At 55.0% G+C, this 16,980-nt stretch overlaps 8 protein-coding genes across 8 annotated transcripts; 4 read left to right on the top strand and 4 right to left on the bottom strand.

Annotated features, from left to right (window-relative positions):
* Positions 1–277: 277 nt before the first annotated feature.
* Positions 278–1,507, bottom strand: J4E83_001820 (uncharacterized protein; the record flags this gene model as incomplete). The annotated part of the gene is made up of 1 exon (XM_049328773.1): positions 278–1,507. One exon carries the CDS (start codon positions 1,505–1,507, stop codon positions 278–280), a length of 1,230 nt encoding a protein of 409 aa, XP_049191745.1.
* A 467-nt stretch (positions 1,508–1,974) lies between these two features.
* Positions 1,975–3,516, bottom strand: J4E83_001819 (uncharacterized protein; the record flags this gene model as incomplete). Its single annotated transcript, XM_049328772.1, has 1 exon — positions 1,975–3,516. One exon carries the CDS (start codon positions 3,514–3,516, stop codon positions 1,975–1,977), a length of 1,542 nt encoding a protein of 513 aa, XP_049191744.1.
* A 740-nt stretch (positions 3,517–4,256) lies between these two features.
* J4E83_001818 (uncharacterized protein) lies at positions 4,257–6,369 on the top strand (the record flags this gene model as incomplete). Its single annotated transcript, XM_049328771.1, has 6 exons — positions 4,257–4,278; positions 4,332–4,481; positions 4,533–5,241; positions 5,291–5,706; positions 5,755–6,119; positions 6,169–6,369. The coding sequence occupies 6 exons, from the start codon at positions 4,257–4,259 to the stop codon at positions 6,367–6,369; spliced, it is 1,863 nt and encodes a 620-aa protein (XP_049191743.1).
* A 569-nt stretch (positions 6,370–6,938) lies between these two features.
* J4E83_001817 (uncharacterized protein) lies at positions 6,939–8,748 on the top strand (the record flags this gene model as incomplete). The annotated part of the gene is made up of 4 exons (XM_049328770.1): positions 6,939–7,052; positions 7,100–7,485; positions 7,541–8,071; positions 8,124–8,748. The coding sequence occupies 4 exons, from the start codon at positions 6,939–6,941 to the stop codon at positions 8,746–8,748; spliced, it is 1,656 nt and encodes a 551-aa protein (XP_049191742.1).
* A 168-nt stretch (positions 8,749–8,916) lies between these two features.
* Positions 8,917–10,025, bottom strand: J4E83_001816 (uncharacterized protein; the record flags this gene model as incomplete). Its single annotated transcript, XM_049328769.1, has 3 exons — positions 8,917–9,720; positions 9,794–9,809; positions 9,865–10,025. 3 exons carry the CDS (start codon positions 10,023–10,025, stop codon positions 8,917–8,919), a joined length of 981 nt encoding a protein of 326 aa, XP_049191741.1.
* Positions 10,026–10,572: 547 nt separating this feature from the next.
* On the bottom strand, positions 10,573–11,061 carry J4E83_001815 (uncharacterized protein; the record flags this gene model as incomplete). The annotated part of the gene is made up of 1 exon (XM_049328768.1): positions 10,573–11,061. The coding sequence occupies one exon, from the start codon at positions 11,059–11,061 to the stop codon at positions 10,573–10,575; it is 489 nt and encodes a 162-aa protein (XP_049191740.1).
* Positions 11,062–11,598: 537 nt separating this feature from the next.
* Positions 11,599–13,953, top strand: J4E83_001814 (uncharacterized protein; the record flags this gene model as incomplete). The annotated part of the gene is made up of 3 exons (XM_049328767.1): positions 11,599–11,614; positions 11,662–11,739; positions 11,786–13,953. The coding sequence occupies 3 exons, from the start codon at positions 11,599–11,601 to the stop codon at positions 13,951–13,953; spliced, it is 2,262 nt and encodes a 753-aa protein (XP_049191739.1).
* Positions 13,954–15,029: 1,076 nt separating this feature from the next.
* LGD1 (L-galactonate dehydratase) lies at positions 15,030–16,668 on the top strand (the record flags this gene model as incomplete). The annotated part of the gene is made up of 4 exons (XM_049328766.1): positions 15,030–15,077; positions 15,141–15,245; positions 15,418–16,114; positions 16,172–16,668. 4 exons carry the CDS (start codon positions 15,030–15,032, stop codon positions 16,666–16,668), a joined length of 1,347 nt encoding a protein of 448 aa, XP_049191738.1.
* Positions 16,669–16,980: the final 312 nt, after the last annotated feature.

Below are 16,980 nucleotides of genomic sequence, written 5' to 3'. Positions count from 1 at the left end.
ATCCAAGTGGCGCATGTAAGTTGACTGCAGAATGGTGTTGATTTATTTACACGAACCAAACGTGGAAGTATTATTCTAAAAGCCGTCATATTGTGTTGACCAGTGGATGTCGAAAAACAGGACTCATATGGAGCCGCCGCAGATACCAACAAATGGTGATCAGGTATACGCCTATTCTATCTGTGAACGCCGAATATTCCAAGAGGCCGTTATAGAGACAAGACAAATGACGACGAAGCGCCGAATCGCACGCTGAAATTGCAGTGACAGTATATGTTCATGAAAACCAGGCCGGCTGCTGCTCGTGCCCCCGGCTGTCGCCAATATTATCGTCGTCGTACTCTTCCACCTTAAAGTTGGAGCCTAGAGCCTCGTTCGCTTCTCTGAGCATAGCACTCATCTGCATGCTCATCCTGCGCATCCGCTCGTCTTCCTCCATCTCCTCCCTTCGCACTTTGTCAATCAGACGCTGGCTTTCCTGCGGCAGAGGGCTGGCGACTTTGCTTGCATTGTCCTCAAGCATGGCAGGTGAGCCGAAACTTTGTCGATGATAGGAGCGCGGGCGTTCGTGTGAGCCAGGGGTGGCTTGTGGACTGCCGTAGAAGGATCGCCTGTCCATTGTCGAACGTCGGGATACTGGGATCAGGGAGGGCCGCTTGTGCGATGGTGTTCCTGTGTTCGCTCGTGATACAGGCCGTGGGATGAGTGAGGGCGATCGGTCGGGCAATCTTCGTTCGGACAATCGCGGTGTTGAGGGTCTCGACTCTGTCTCCAGATTTGTTCCAACCACCACCCAGTTATCTGCCGTCCGAAGTCGCTTGGCCATCCTAGGTCGCTCGGGAGTGATGGACTCGATTGACTCAACTCCATAGTTGTCGCTTGGGTATTCAGCAGGTAACCGTTGTACTGGACCGGCCTCAAAGGGGTCGTCCTGAAGACCAAGTTTCTCCGCAACCTTCTCCTGCGCGTCGATATTGTACCTCGCTCCTCCTCCTGCCTGGAAGCCCCTGAAAGGCACAGTACAGAACTGGAAGAGCTTGCCGGCTACGCCTCCGACTAAGCCCATTAACGACCAAGGTTTGCTCTCGCTGGGTGTTGTATGCATTTCGCCAACTGCGACCTGTGTCGCAATGCCAACCTGTGGTGTAGGCGGAACTGACCAGTTGCCGCGCGACTTCTGGAGGTTGAAGTAGTCGTCGTAGTCGCCGTCTCGTCTTGTGTAGTTGTTCGTGCCATCCATGCCCCCTGCGAGCTGGTAGCGGTCGTTCGCAAGCGGAGGTGGACTTTTGTTGTCGCCAAAGCGGTCGTTGTTCAGGGCATGTCTACCCCAAGGGCTTGCCGTGGGCTCATGCGCCGTGGAGCCATACCGGGAGCGCTTGCGGGTCGCGTGGACATCTGGATCGGTCACCTGATGGTCGGAGGTCTCAGGCGCGTACGTCGCATCGAAGTAGCTCCTCTGTGACTTTGCGCGCGCATTCGAGGGCGAGGGAGTAAATAGCCCGGGCATTTCGTGGGAGTAGCGCGAGGTTGCCATGCAGGGAGGTGGATACGGAGGCGGCTGCCTCTGGGATTCAAGGCTGGCCAGGCACCGCTAGCGAGCGAATGATGTCAGGCTTGCTGCACGAATTATCGCTACCCGTCAAAAGCTTCCTTGGCCCGCTGGCCTGGATGATCAAAAAGTAAAGTGCATGTTGCGTGCAGCGTATCGTGGTCGGGTTGAGTGGGGAAGTGCGGAGGTGAGCTATTGTTTATGTGCAGCCGTCGCTGTGGTAGCGCTATGGACGGACCACCGCAGTAAGGAGTATGCGCAACATCGTTTGATTTCAGGAGCAAGGCTGATATATGGGATTCAACAGAGAGCAGTGAGCCTATCTATACATACGACAACGCCTACCATGAGGGTATATCTGCCCGAACGCCGTCGCAATGAGTAATGTTTCCCTACCAAACGCCAACGCCATGGCTCAGGTGCCTTTATGCCCTCGCTATCCATCCGCTGTGTACAAAGTATTCAAACAGTTGCGACGACTTGTTTGTGTCAATCTTACAAATCTCACGGGCCGTCTTCTTCTTAAGCGCGCCGCCGTTGTTTAGAGCCGCTCGAATAATGGTTTCCTTGAGCGCGAGATAGGGCTTGGGCATGATGCGTAATGTGCTGCATATTTCCACCTCCTCGGGATTGAGCAGCTGAAGATCCGCCTTTGACTCCTTGCCGAACTTCAAGGGTACAGTGTTCGGTAGCGACTTAGGCACGAACTTTGTCTTGGAGTGCTGAGGTGTCAGGACGCCATTTGCACCGTTAATACCGTTCTGTGCGCGATCAGGAGGTGGCGTTGTGAGACCGCTGTTCTGCTTGACGTGCAAAGGCAGCTCCTGTGCAAGCAATGCTGTGGCTGCAGAGGGTTGTTCAAAGGGCGGTTGCGGCTTGGTCATCCTACTGGACGCAAGACGATCGAACTGCCCAATGGGAGGCGGCCTGGTTTGCCGTTGCTGCTTCTCCTGTTCATACTTCTCGCCGGCCTTGAGGCTGGTGATTTGCATGTTCCTCCACTCTTGAAGTTGCGAGATGGCCTGTCTAAGGTTGTGCTCGTATTCGAGGTCCTTGCAGAACTGCTCAAAGTCGGCGTGCTGCATCATCCTGGCAAAGGGCTTGGCCTTGTTCATCAGGTCTTTCTCTTCTTTCGTCCGCTTCTTGTCGGCCAGCTGATTCTTGCGATACTCTAGCAGCTGATGCTCAAATATTATTTTCTTGCGCTCGACTCGGGCATCCAGACGGTGGTTGTAGATCTCCATGATAGTCATCTTGAGGTCCATCTCCGGCTCGAGCTCGCCCGTCCTTGGGTTCAGGCCATCACCGGGGTCGAACTGCATGTGCTGCACAGCCTCTTCGGCCTCGTTGAAGTATTCCGTCTCAAACTCCAGACGGCCTGGCATGTATCCTTGGACCTCGTGGCAGGCGGGAACACTCGCTGTGGGCTTCTGCTTCGGCGCATCGGGCTCGCGGCCTGCAGCTTCCTCCTTCTTCTTCTCTATCCTCCGCTTCTTCCTCGCCTGGAACTCATGACGTGGTATGCGGGTGCTGAGCTCGGTGTCATCCTTACTGCAGTGCTCAGGCAGAGGGAAGCTGGGGCTGTCTAGGTATGTGTTGATGTAGTGGTCACGGACCTCGTCCTTCTCGCGGTAGCCGCCTATGTGGTCTGCAATGTCTGCCCATGATCCCAGACCGTATGTTTCAGCGCCTTCCAGCAGGGCCAGTTCCTCGTCCGCTCCCCAGTCTTCGGTGTATATAGGTATTGAGTGTTGTTCTATAACTTTGAATTTATGCTTGGCAGGCTGGTGGTCCCGTGAAGCTTTGCCGTCGGAGAAGCAGGGCACGCAGAGGTCGTACTCGTTGCAGACGTCCTCCGCGCAGCGTATGCGGACGGTCGACGTGATATCGGACGAACAAACATCGCAAACATACTTGGTCCCGCCCTCCGTGCCCCGCGTGCCTGTCTTCTTCTTGATGACACCCATGGTGCCCCGCTAATTGCGCGCGCAGGTGAAGGCGGGTTTGGTGATTGGGGGTGACGGGGTGACGCAGTGACGGTATCTGTGGCTGTGCACGGCAGGGGCGCGTGTCGGGGTCGGCGGGGGTGCTGACTAATGGCCTAATGAAATGCAGGATAATGCCGCAGGTCGCAATACTGGACGGGGACGGGCGCCTGGGAGTGAATAGCGCGTCGAGAGAGTCGTGTTGGGCTCCAAGGTCGCGGTGTTGACGTACGCGGGCGGGAGAGGGTCAACGTTCGCGGCCACGGCAGCTGCAGCCGAGGCAGGACTGACAGGCCAGATGTCGCAGAGAATCGCGATGGCGCCGCAGCAGCCAGGCAGATTAAAATAGAAAGCAAGACTCACTCGCCCGTCCTGCAACACGCGAAACACGCAAAGGAATGAGGGAGGATTGGCGTGTCAGTGCGTGGTGCCTCCGAAATGAAGGCTAGTTTCAGACCCAATGACCCAACTTCAAACGAGGACCCTATCCTGAGCATCGCAGCATTGACGAAGGCCTGGGGCACTCGGACGTTAGCAGCATCGCCACCAGCCGCGCCCTATACCTGCCTCCTGCCGCTGCTTCTGCTCTGTAGACATCCTCCTCTGCCTCCTGCGCGCCCTCTCCGCCCTTGGTGTGCCCCTCGTCGCCTTCCCGCCTGTCTCCACTCCCAGCTGTCCGTCTGTTCTTCCTGCATCTGCCCACCCGCTGCGCTGCCGCAACCATGTCTTGGAAGCTCACCAAGAGTGCGTATCCCGCTCTCCTACTACCAAAGACGCCCCCCTAACACGTGCTGCAGAGCTCAAGGAGACGCATCTGGCGCCCCTCGCCAACACATTCAGTCGCTCGTCGTCGACGTCGACCATAGTCGATGACCAGCCGACGCCCAAAGCCTCGAGTTCCGCCGCCAGCGCGACGACGCTCGGCAACTCCAAGGACAATGGCATTGGTACTTGGGACCCTCTGCCCACACTCACCGCCTGCTGACCGACCCCAACAGCCGCCTCAGAAGCCAACGCCTCCGCGCCGGCACAGCCCCTGCGCCCCGGTATCCTCATAGTCACGCTGCATGAGGGCCAGAAGTTCTCCCTGCCCGCCGGCGCCGAGCAGCAGTTCAGCGGCGGCAGCCACCACCAGGGCTCCATGTCCCAGGGCGGCGGCCTCTCGGTCGCGGGCTCAATGCGCCCCGGCTCGTCCTCGCACCGGCCGCAGTCTGCTGCTGGCAGCATCAATGCCGCGCCCACGATCCACGGTCGCTACTCCTCAAAACACCTGCCCTATGCCCTCGTCGATTTCGACAAGCAGCAGGTCTTCATCAACGCAGTTTCCGGTACCCCCGAGAACCCACTCTGGGCGGGCAGCAACACCCAGTACAAGTTCGATGTGTCCCGTGTCACCGACCTCACCGTCTCGCTTTACATCCGAAACCCCTCCGCCTCGCCCAACGCTGGTCGCAACGAAGACATCTTCATTGGAACACTCAAGGTCCACCCCCGATTCGAGGAGTCGCGGCAGGACAGCAAGGCCGGAAATGGAGAGGGTGGCGCTGGCCAGGCCGGTGCCGACTGGATACCAGTGCAGTTCGGTAGCGGCCAGATGAAGGTCGGCGTCAACTTTGTCGAGAACAGGCAAGACCGTCTCGCGATTGACGACTTTGAACTCCTCAAAGTAGTCGGCAAGGGCAGTTTCGGAAAGGTCATGCAGGTGCAGTATGTGCTTCTACTTTCTGTCACATTTACAACTACTCACACCGCACAGGAAGAAAGACACGCACCGAATCTACGCCCTCAAGACCATTCGCAAAGCACACATCATTTCCCGATCCGAAGTCGCGCATACTCTGGCCGAACGGTCTGTTTTGGCTCAAATCAACAACCCCTTCATCGTTCCGTTGAAGTTCTCTTTCCAGTCGCCAGAGAAGCTGTATCTTGTTTTGGCCTTTGTCAACGGTGGAGAACTCTTCCACCATCTGCAGAAGGAACAACGGTTCGACATCAACCGAGCTCGGTTCTATGCCGCTGAACTGCTGTGCGCTCTGGAGTGCTTGCACGGTTTCAACGTCATTTACCGTGATCTGAAGCCCGAGAACATTCTTCTCGATTACACTGGCCACATTGCCCTGTGCGATTTCGGTCTGTGCAAGCTGGACATGAAGGATGAGGACCGGACAAACAGTAAGTCGAATCCGAATGAATTTGTGTCAGCCTACTAACACCTCCTAGCGTTCTGTGGAACACCAGAATACCTCGCTCCCGAACTCCTTACGGGCGCCGGCTACACCAAGTCTGTCGATTGGTGGACACTGGGTGTTCTCTTATACGAGATGTTGACTGGATTGCCCCCATTCTATGATGAGAACACCAACGATATGTACCGCAAGATTCTCACCGAGCCTCTACACTTCCCTGGCCCTGAGATCGTGCCACCGGCCGCACGCGATCTCTTGACCCGCCTGCTGGACCGCAACGCTGAGAAGCGACTGGGTGCTAAGGGCGCAGCTGAGATCAAGGCGCACTACTTCTTCCACAGCATCGACTGGCGAAAGCTTCTTGAGAGGAAGTATGAGCCCAGCTTCAAGCCTAATGTGGTACGTAATGTCATCATTGTTCGAGGAGTCAAATCTAACATGCCCTCAGGTTGACGCAAAGGACACCGCCAACTTCGACCGCGAGTTCACTTCCGAGGCTCCAACAGATTCATATGTCGATGGTCCCATGCTTTCGCAGACCATGCAGCAGCAATTCGCGGGATGGTCATACAACCGCCCTGTTGCTGGCCTTGGCGACGCTGGTGGCTCGGTGAAGGATCCATCATTCGAGGGTGTGACAGAAAGATAGTGCATTCCTGGGCGTAACAAATTAGGATTCGGGAAATCTCCGTTGAGTATGCGTGTGGCTTGTCACGGCGATGGAGCCGACACCAGGCACAACACCCACCGGCTTTGGATCCACAGATAGAAGCCGTGGTGATTGGTGGGATCTCAGCGCTCTTTGATGCTTTTTTGGGTTCAGGTGCAATGGCATGGCGCTTGAGGCAGCATTTGTGTGAGAGAAGCCTAAATTCAGGCAAGCAAATCAAGACGATATCCCCTTTGAGTTTGACATGCACGGATCTTAGTGATCGGCTTTGTGGTGCTTGCAAATGCTGTAGGGCTGTCGGGGTGGGACCAACGGGATGTCGTGACAGCAAGCGCGTGGGAAAAGTGGTGCCCCTCCTTCCCTCAACGAAGCTCTGACGCAAGCGGGGCCAGGTCTCGGCCGCGACATTTCTAATGACATCGGCCAAAACAACAACCTTCACCTTACTCACACCTTCTCCATCATCTCGCACTTGCAATTGACCCTACCCCTCTCCAATTGTCCAAGTTCAAACCTTTATACCCCAATACCTAATCCCGTAACACAACATGCCCGGCTTCGCACAGGCCTCTGACCTCAACGCCTGGTCGGCGCTCCAGGACCACCACCAGAAGCTTGGCAAGGACATCGTCCTGAAAGAGTACTTCAAGAAGGATCCTCAGGTAAGTCCAGAAGAAGCTATCCCAGTACATTTGCTGAAACATCGTAGCGATTCGAGAAGTTCAGCCGTACCTTCAAGAACGATGCCGAGAACTCCGAGATCCTGTTCGACTTTTCCAAGAACTTCGTCACCGAGGAGACACTGAAGCTTCTCATCGAGCTCGCAAAAGAGGCTGGCCTCGAGAAGCTTCGCGATGACATGTTCGCTGGCGAGAAGATCAACTTCACTGAGAACCGCGCCGTCTACCATGTCGCCCTTCGCAACACCTCCAACCAGGAGATGAAGGTCGATGGCCAGAGCGTCGTTGAGGACGTCAACTCTGTTCTCGACCACATGAAGGAGTTCAGCGAGCAAGTCCGCAGTGGCGAGTGGAAGGGATACACTGGCAAGAAGATCGACACCATCATCAACATCGGTATTGGTGGTTCTGACCTGTATGCAATTCCACGCAACTTGGATACGCTTTAAAAACGTGCTAACTCTTTTTAGTGGCCCCGTCATGGTCTCAGAAGCTCTCAAGGCTTACTCCCAGCGCGATCTCAAGATCCACTTCGTCTCCAACATCGACGGTACCCACATCGCAGAGGCCCTCAAGGACTCCAACCCAGAGACCTCTCTCTTCCTCATCGCCTCGAAGACCTTCACCACCGCCGAGACTGTCACAAACGCCAACACCGCAAAGTCATGGTTCTTGAAGAGCGCAAAGCAGGAGGACATTGCTAAGCACTTCGTCGCCCTCTCCACCAACGAGGAGGAGGTTACCAAGTTCGGTATTGACAAGAAGAACATGTTCGGCTTCTCTGACTGGGTTGGTGGACGTTACAGTGTCTGGAGTGCTATTGGTCTGAGTGTTGCTCTCTACATTGGCTTCGACAACTTCCACCAGCTCCTTGCTGGTGCCCATGCCATGGACAAGCACTTTAAGGAGACTCCTCTCGAGCAGAACATTCCCGTCATCGGTGGTCTTCTGAGTGTCTGGTACTCCGACTTCTTCGGTGCCCAGACCCACCTTGTCTCTCCGTAAGTTTCAAAGTTGCTATCCTGCGAAAAGGCTTAGTCTAACTCTTTTCAGGTTCGACCAGTACATGCACAGATTCCCTGCTTACCTCCAGCAACTGTCTATGGAGTCGAACGGCAAGGCCATAACCCGCAGCGGTGACTACGTCAAGTACACTACCGGTCCCATTCTGTTCGGTGAGCCGGCTACCAACGCCCAGCACTCCTTCTACCAGCTCCTTCACCAGGGCACCAAGCTCATCCCCACCGACTTCATCCTTGCCGCCCAGAGCCACAACCCCGTTGAGGGCAACAAGCACCAGAAGATGCTTGCATCCAACTTCTTTGCCCAAGCTGAGGCCCTTATGGTCGGCAAGACTCCCGATGAGGTCAAGGCTGAGGGTGCGCCCGAGGACCTCGTAGCTCACAAGACCTTCCTGGGTAACCGACCCACCACATCCATCTTGGCCGACAAGATCACACCTGCCACTCTTGGTGCTTTGATTGTCTACTACGAGCACCTCACCTTCACCGAGGGCGCCATCTGGAACATCAACAGCTTTGACCAGTGGGGTGTCGAGCTCGGCAAGTCGTTGGCCAAGAAGATCCTGTCTGAGCTTGACGAGTCCAAGGAGTCTTCTTCTCACGATGCTAGCACAAGTGGTCTCATCAACGCCTTCAAGAAGAAGTCTACTTTGTAAGCGGATGATGTGTGACCAGGCTGTAATGGCTGAACGACTTGATGACTGGAGGATAAATTATATAGCAAGCATCTCAAGTATCTGTAGATGATACTGAGATCATGGAATACGAATGGACACATTGAAGTATATTGTCACGCCTCTATATACACGTGCCACATGTCAAGCTCAGTCTACTCGCTTGCCTCCGCCTCCGTAGCCATATCCTCCCAACCCATAGCCACTGCCCATGCCGCCTCCTCGTCCGTTAGCGACAGGAAGCCCGTATCCACTACCTCCGTTTCCAAATCCTCTTCCACCTCCACCATTCATCCGATCCGTAGCATACCTCTTCAGTCGTCTCGGTAATTCCACACCACGGAAGTAAACAACGCAGACAGCCGCACTCGCCACGGCACTCAAGAAACAGTACACCAACGTACTAGTATAAATATGTCCTCCATATCCACTCCAACCCGGAGGCAGCGTCGTACTGGGATACCACCGCACACTGAACGCCAGACTCAACGGATCCCCAATCGTAATCTTGGTATTGCGCGTATGACTCGACACGGAATACGCAGTCGCCGCATCCACCGTCCCGGGCGCCACACTCTTAGGACTAGCATGAACCAGCAGATTCAAATAGTTCCCCACATGCAAATGGCTCAACTGCAGTGTCCCCGCCAGCGCAATAATGAGCGGCGTGTACATAGTACTCTGCGTCCCCAGCGCACCCTCCTGTGTGCTTTCATCGCTGACCCGGTATTCGGTTTCCAGGACACTGGGTGGGAGCGGTTTGGACGGGATGCGGCAGGAAAGGGGCGCGTCGTTGTGGATGTAGAATTCGAGCAGGTGGAAGAATTCGTCCGTGACAAAGTCTATGGTGCAGTTTACGTCTTTCTCTACGCCGAAGTTTAGGTGGAGGGGTTGGCCCGTTTCGTTGCAGGTGGGGAAGGGTATGTATTGCAGGTGGCCGGCGGCGTCGGTGATCTGGGAGGGGGTGTGTTAGTTGGTTTGGAGGTGTTTGCGCGGGTGGCTTGGGGTGTGAAGGGAGTGGGCGTACATGTTCACCGGTTTCTCTGGTTGGGGTTAGCAATTGCACTCGCGTCTTTTCGTGGAGGTGCTGTAACTTACATGGTCCTGTTCAAACAACTGACTGGTATCATTTCCCCCGGGTTGTATCCTCGTGCCTCTTCTGCGCTCTTCATGGGCTCCTGGCCGCTCAATGCGGTTGCGAAGGACGAGAACAACGCGACGACAGAGAGCCATGATGGTGACTTTCGTTGTGATATCATAGCGATTATGATATAGAGGAGGCTCGAGGAATCGCTAAGCGCATATGTAGTTGGTGCTGCGCGTAAGGCAGCTGCGACGGTCGAGGTGCATGTGTCAACTTGGACATTGTTGAGTACGGATCGAGGTCCCTGGCCTGTGCCCGCCCGCGGCAAAGACACTCCCGGTGCAACTCCGCAATCCAAGCTTTACCCTCGCGATAAGCTTGTCCAGACGAAAAGATGCAGATTTGCTTTACTTACCGCGCAATGTGTTCTGTTCGTGCTCCAGAAGGGCCAATTGAAGTCAAGCTGTATAAAGCCACGTCCTGGACTTGACAATATCATGGGTGGATTCATGTGTATTCAGGGTGACCCTCACAGTATCGTGCAGTATGGCGTATTGCTACATCTTTAGCTTACGGAGACAATCGTGATCTCTTTGTATCTATCAAATCGAGAAGCAGTCATTGCTTCCTATGCAAATGCTGTTATAGTACAATATGTACACATCCGATTCACACATGCCCCTCCAAACCATCCCAAAGTCCCGGAACAAGAGCATTCAGATCTACCATCCCTTCCTCGTCAATTCTGTCACTCGGTTTGTGACGTCCTGGAACCCCTTTCGGAACCTCGCCCTCCACCGCTCAGATGCCAACCGCTTCCGCTTCAGTCCGCCTCTTTCGTGGAACTTTTGCTTGTTGAAGTCGCTCTTAACCTTGTTCCTTGCCATTAAACTTCCCAACATGCCGATGCCCCTCACAATATCACGTCCGCGGTTGACATCCAACTCTACAGTGCGTCCATATGCGGGGTTCAAGCGCGGGAACTGGGCAAATGTCTCTTCTTGTTGTACAGCGAGTGGTGACGCCTCGGAGGGTTTGTTGGCGAGGGTGGGATTTAGCATCCCATCGGTCGTCGCCATTTGGCTGAAATCCAGGCCTGGCCTCCTACCAGGTCGTCTGCTGCCGGAGCCCGCAAACTCCTCGCCGAAGACGCGGCTGGTTGGTGGGTTAGACCCTGCGTTCCGAGGCATGCTGCCGAGGAGAGCGTCCATTGTCTGTGTAGTATTTCTTTGGGTGGTGGGCTGTGGCCGAGGTTGTGGTGCTGCGGCCTCCCGCTCAGGCATGTAGCGGGCTTGCGGCCGTTGAGCTTCCCGTTCGGGTACGTAGTGCTCGTCGTCGTTCTTCGGCAGTGGTTGTTGCGCAAGGCATCTCGGTGTGTGCGAAATCGCTCGTTGACATGTCCGGCTCGAGGTGTGCGGTATCCGTGTGAAGTTGGAAGGGCGGAGCAGAAGCTCGCCCAACGATCGTGAGGCCATTCTGAATCTCTGCTGCTACAGTATTGACATGGGCGGGGTGATTAGACGTGCTGGCGGCGGGCAATTGCGGGATGGCTCCGGTGAATGATGGAGGCCATGCACGTCGCGGTTCCCAAATTTGTCGGCGATACAGTGGTCCGAGCGTTCCTCGAGCTCCAAATCTCAACTGTGACTTCTTCTCTCACTGTAACACGCGACAGCGACCTCGACAATCTATTCAACCTCTCTCTTTACATAATCCCACCAAGTTCGGCGACTGTATATCTGCGCAAGATGTACGGCTATCCTGGTATGTCAAGCGATCCTTTGCGACGCGAACTCAGCTAACATGCGCAGGTGCTCCGGGCTACAACCGCCCTCCGGGCTTCGCAGGCACTCCGCCAGGCATGGCAGGCATGGCGCCGCCTGGAATGGGTATGTGATGGCAGTAACTGACAATAGCAAAGCTGACATTGCGCAGGTCCTCCAGGCGCAGCAGCTCCCCCCGGCGTAGCAGTTCCCCCCGGTGTCGCGAACGCCCAAGGCCCGCCAGCAATGAATGCACCACGCGCTCTGCCATCCGGATGGGCACCGCCCACCAACATGCCCACCTTCAACTTCAATGCGCCCGTCATCCGTCTGGGAACACAGGGCGGACGACCTGGCGCTGTCGACAGCCCTGTAGGCGGCCGAAGAGACAACGCCGCACCACCCGGTCGCCGTGGCCTTGGCATGGACAGAGACGGCGATCGCAGGGACGCCGTCCAGCCCGTTAATCCCCCGTCGCGCGAAGATATCGCGCGAACCATCTTCGTCGGCAACATTCCCGATGGCGTTGGAGGCGATGAGGGCATGGAGCGCATCCTGGAGACGGCAGGAAAGCTTGTTCGGTGGACGAGAGCTACCGACGCCAACAACAAGCCCCAGACGTTTGGCTTCGCCGAATTTGGAGACGCTCAGAGCTTGGAGACAGCCGCCGAGATATTCAAAGACGTGCGTGTGCCTACAAAGCGTCAAAAGGCCGGCAAGCCCAAAACCGACGACGGCGAACAAGACGAGGTGGAGACGACCAAGTTGCACGTCATGGTGGATGATGCTTCGATCAAGTACGCAGAGGAATGGAGCAAGACCCGAAACGAAGACGAGGCCACGGTTCAATTTAGGCTCGACAGTGCCAAAGAAGCGCTTTCCTCGGTCCTCGCGAGCTTTTTCAACCCGCCGAACGCACCCCACGTCGACTACGCAGGAGACACAATGATGCAAGATGCACAGGCACAAGACGGTGAAGATGTGGAAGTTGCATTCGTCAACCTTGCAAATGGCGAGGATGAGCTTGCGGACATCCCTGCAGAGATGCGTGAAATTGTCGCCGCAGAAATTGCTGCCTTCCGCGACCGTTCCAACCAACGCGATCGCGAACGACTCCTGAAAGAAGAGGAGCTTGAAGCCGAGGAGCGCAGGCGTAGTGGTAGACGTGCATCCCCACCACCATCCGCCCCTACTGGACCCGGAGGTGCCAATGGTGTACCGCTGGGCCCCAGAGCAGAACGGGGTGTTCAAGGTGCACCCAGTGGACCCAAGGGCTCACAGTTCCCCCGAGACTACCAAGGTGGTGTCAACTTTGTCAATGGCGGTGCCGTACATAACGGTGCATACATCAACCGCGAGGACGACGATGACTCCGCCAGCGACTCGGAACTTGAGCGTCGTCGCAAGAAGAAGCGAGCAGAAGAGGCTGATGAGGCATACAAGAAGCAACTCTCACGCTGGCTCCAGACCGAGCGTCGTACTTTTGCTTCGGTCGAGCGTACAAACGACTACTTCAAGAATATGGACGCGGAACGCGAGAAAGCTCGTGCGGCACAAGCGAAGCAACTCCGAGAATTCGACGATGATCAAGAGGCAGCTTCGAGACGCGATCTCTACTACCGCGACCACAGCGACTGGATCCGCGACCGCGAGTCAGTTCGTGGTCAGGAGGCCAAGGAAGACGCGATCGATCGCGAACAAGAACGGCGCGAGTTGGCCTCGCAGAGGAAGCAGAAGGACCATGCCCGCGGCCAGGCCGATGCCTTCTTGGAGGAGCAAGGCGAAGAGCTTATGCGCAGGGAGGAACAGCGCGAGCCAGCTCATTTCAAGATCTCGCTCGGGGCCGCCGCCAAGAAGCTCGAAAAGACTGCCGCTCCCCGTCGAACCGCCGCCGATGTCGAGAATCTGCTCGAGGACGAGGACCTCACAGATCAATCCGGTGCCAAGAAGCGAACTCTCGTGCCCATCAACTTCGATGCGGCTGTACGTGCAAACCTTACGCAAGAAGAAATCGAAGAAGCCCAGCGACAGTTGGCGCGCGACATTCCCAACGACAAGGAAGGCCTGTGGAAATGGCCCATCGCTTGGGAGCATTTGCCTCAGAAAAACATCGACAAGGATATCAAGCAGTGGGCTGCCAACAAGGTTCTTGAGCTCACTGGTGTACAAGAAGAGATGCTTGTCGACGCTATCGTGGACCATTTGAAGAGCAAGGGCGCACCGCAGCCCCTGGTGGAGAACTTGGAAGTGGCTCTCGATGACGAGGCTGAGTCTCTCGTGAAGAAGCTCTGGCGTATGGTCATCTACTACAGTGAGACCGAGAAGAGGGGTATCAAATGAGGACGTTGCTTTTTGCTCATGTGGAACAGCAATCCATCTTCGACAGTGCCTTTCGGATTCATCACCGATACGGCTCTTGCATTCCTCACGAACCGGGCGAGTGAGTATTTGGGAGGTCTTGGTCTTGTTTGGGTAGTATTGACGCGCTGTAGGGTCCTCGGATCTTGCATCACGAAACGACGTGTAGATAATGGGTGTATGGTTGAAATGGAGAGTCATACCAGGTCCGTCCTTTTACTTTCGATTGTCACACCACTAATACACAGCCGTTCTTCCTTTACCGTTGTTCAAATTTGGATGATGCTTCGCTGTAGTCTTATGCGGCGTAAGTATTATGCGTGCTCTTTTTACTTTGCTGATGTTCAGCATTGAGAGTCTACCTTGATGGTACTCATGATCCTCGGGTTGGACTACTCCTTAAACCCACTCATGCCACCCCGCGGCCGGTAAGCCTTGTTTGCCGCGGTATTTGATCACACTTCACGATCGTAAAGAAGTCGTTGGGGTAGGTCAGGAACAAGCTTCATATTGAACTACTTGCCCGTGTCATCACGGCGGCTTTCTACGTAGTTTCTCCTCGCACGCTGCTAAGCGTTGTCACGCGTCGTCAAGCCCAAGCTTCTCGCCTAGCCGCGAAGCACCTGGAGCCGCGTCCTGGGCAAGGGACCCCTATAGTTCGTGGGGTGTAGCACTGTACAGCTCACGTGTGAGGTAAATAAAATGCCGGCAACGTTGCCAAATGCCCCGATTTTTCCAGCCCCAGAAAGTGGCGCGCCGAGATCTTCCACGAATGATGAGGGGCAAGTGGGGTGGAATTCACGATGGCGCGGGCGGTTGGCACTATTTGGCGTGGAGATGCGTGGAGTGTTGTGCCGGATGCCTTGCCAGTTAAATAGACCGTCTAGATCCTGCCTCCAGACGGAATTAGTATCCCCTCAATCATCTCAACTCGACTTCTTTATTCACCTTCATCTCTTGTTTTCAAGTTTGCCTTGAAAAGAATCTCAACTTCTGGTAGCTTTGCGGGGTATTCCGATCATTCCGAACATCGGTAGCAACACAACGAAAACACCACAATGGCCATTACAATCACAGGTGCTGAGACGAGGGATGTGCGGTTTCCAGTATGCTCCCTAGTCATTCAAGCTATACAATAGAGAAAGAGGAATCTAACGCGTCTGCAATAGACATCCCTTGACAAGACTGGTTCCGATGCTATGAACGCAGCGGGAGACTACTCTTCAGCTTACTGTATCCTACACACAGACTCTGAGTTCAAGGGTCATGGTATGGTAAGTCTAATCTCATTCGATGTTGGCCATGAGTAGAAGAGATGAGCTACTATGGCGACTCCGCCCTGATCATCTCATCTCTTTCCCCAACTCATGGGTACCCCTGAACCGGCCAACTTGTGACCACTTGGCAACTGAATCCATTCGTTTCCTGATTGCTTACAATTTGCAGACCTTCACAATTGGCCGCGGTAACGAGATTGTATGCACCGCCATCGCCTACCTTGCCGACCGCATCAAGGGCCACACACTCGACTCACTAGTTGCCAACTGGGGAAAGACATGGCGCCACCTGGTAAACGACTCTCAACTCCGGTGGATTGGACCCGAAAAGGGTGTCATCCACCTCGCTCTCGGTGCCGTCGTAAACGCCATCTGGGATCTCTGGGCCAAATCGCTCGGCCAACCTGTATGGCGCATCGTTGCAGACATGACACCCCAGCAAATAGTCGACTTGATCGATTTCCGCTACATCACCGATGCCATCACCCCCGAGGAGGCGCTGGAGATTTTGACCAAAGCCGAAGCCGGTAAGAAGGAGCGACTCCAAGAAGCCCTTGATAGCCGCGCTGTTCCTGCATACACTACTTCTGCGGGATGGCTCGGTTACGGTGAAGACAAGATGCGTGGTCTTCTGAAGGAGACACTGTCAAAGGGCTACAAGCACTTCAAGCTCAAGGTCGGCAGCGATATTGCGCAAGATAAGCAGCGTCTAAGCATCGCACGAGAGATCATTGGTTTCGACAAGGGTAATGTGCTCATGGTCGATGCGAACCAAGTGTGGAGTGTACCGGAGGCGATTGAGTACATGAAGGCGTTGAAGGAGTTCAAGCCATGGTTCATCGAGGAGCCCACCAGCCCTGATGACGGTACGTACCCCTTTCCTTGCTTCTATGTTATAGAGAAACGCATACTGACCTTAACAGTCCTCGGCCACAAAGCAATTCGCGAAGCCCTAAAGCCATACAACATCGGCGTCGCAACAGGAGAAATGTGCCAAAACCGCGTCATGTTCAAGCAATTCCTCGCCTCAGGAGCCATCGACATTTGCCAAATCGACGCCTGCCGTCTCGGCGGTGTCAACGAAGTCATTGCCGTGCTCCTCATGGCCGCCAAGTTCAACATCCCCATCGTACCGCACTCGGGCGGTGTCGGTCTACCAGAGTACACACAGCATCTTTCCACCATCGACTACGTTGTTGTGTCGGGGAAGAAGTCGGTGTTGGAGTACGTTGACCATCTGCATGAGCACTTTTTCCACCCGTCCAGGATTGAGAACGGTTACTATGTTACTCCTATGGATCCTGGTTACTCGGTTGAGATGAAGCCTGAGAGTATGGATCGGTTTAGCTTCCCTGGTGGCAAGGATGGGTGGTGGCAGAGTGAGGAGGCGAAGCCGATTTTGGAGGGTATTAAGATTTAAGGATGTATTTTGGTAATCTTCGAATGAAAGAATCGTATTTGAACGAGCAGATGCCTTGTGCTAAACGCGGATATCCTGCTGTTCATAATACATCGCGTTCACCCTCTCCGAGACTACCTGTAATCACACCCCCTCAAGAAAGATACTCCTCCTACCCTCGATGCATTCCTGCAATCCCCCATCACGTAGCGGTAAGATGTGTTTGCGAAAGAACTTATGTTCTACCATACACTTCCTAAGTTTTTGCTCGTCAAACGCTTCCTCTTTGGTAAGGAACAACCGAAAATTGCGACATTGGCTCAGCCGAACAGC

This window comes from Alternaria metachromatica, assembly GCF_023757995.1.
Source record: "Alternaria metachromatica strain BMP 0045 chromosome Unknown scaffold_3, whole genome shotgun sequence".
In the NCBI taxonomy this organism is placed as follows: domain Eukaryota; kingdom Fungi; phylum Ascomycota; class Dothideomycetes; order Pleosporales; family Pleosporaceae; genus Alternaria; species Alternaria metachromatica.
Note: the sequence above shows the minus strand (reverse complement) of the source record. Positions and strands in the feature narration are given on the sequence as shown.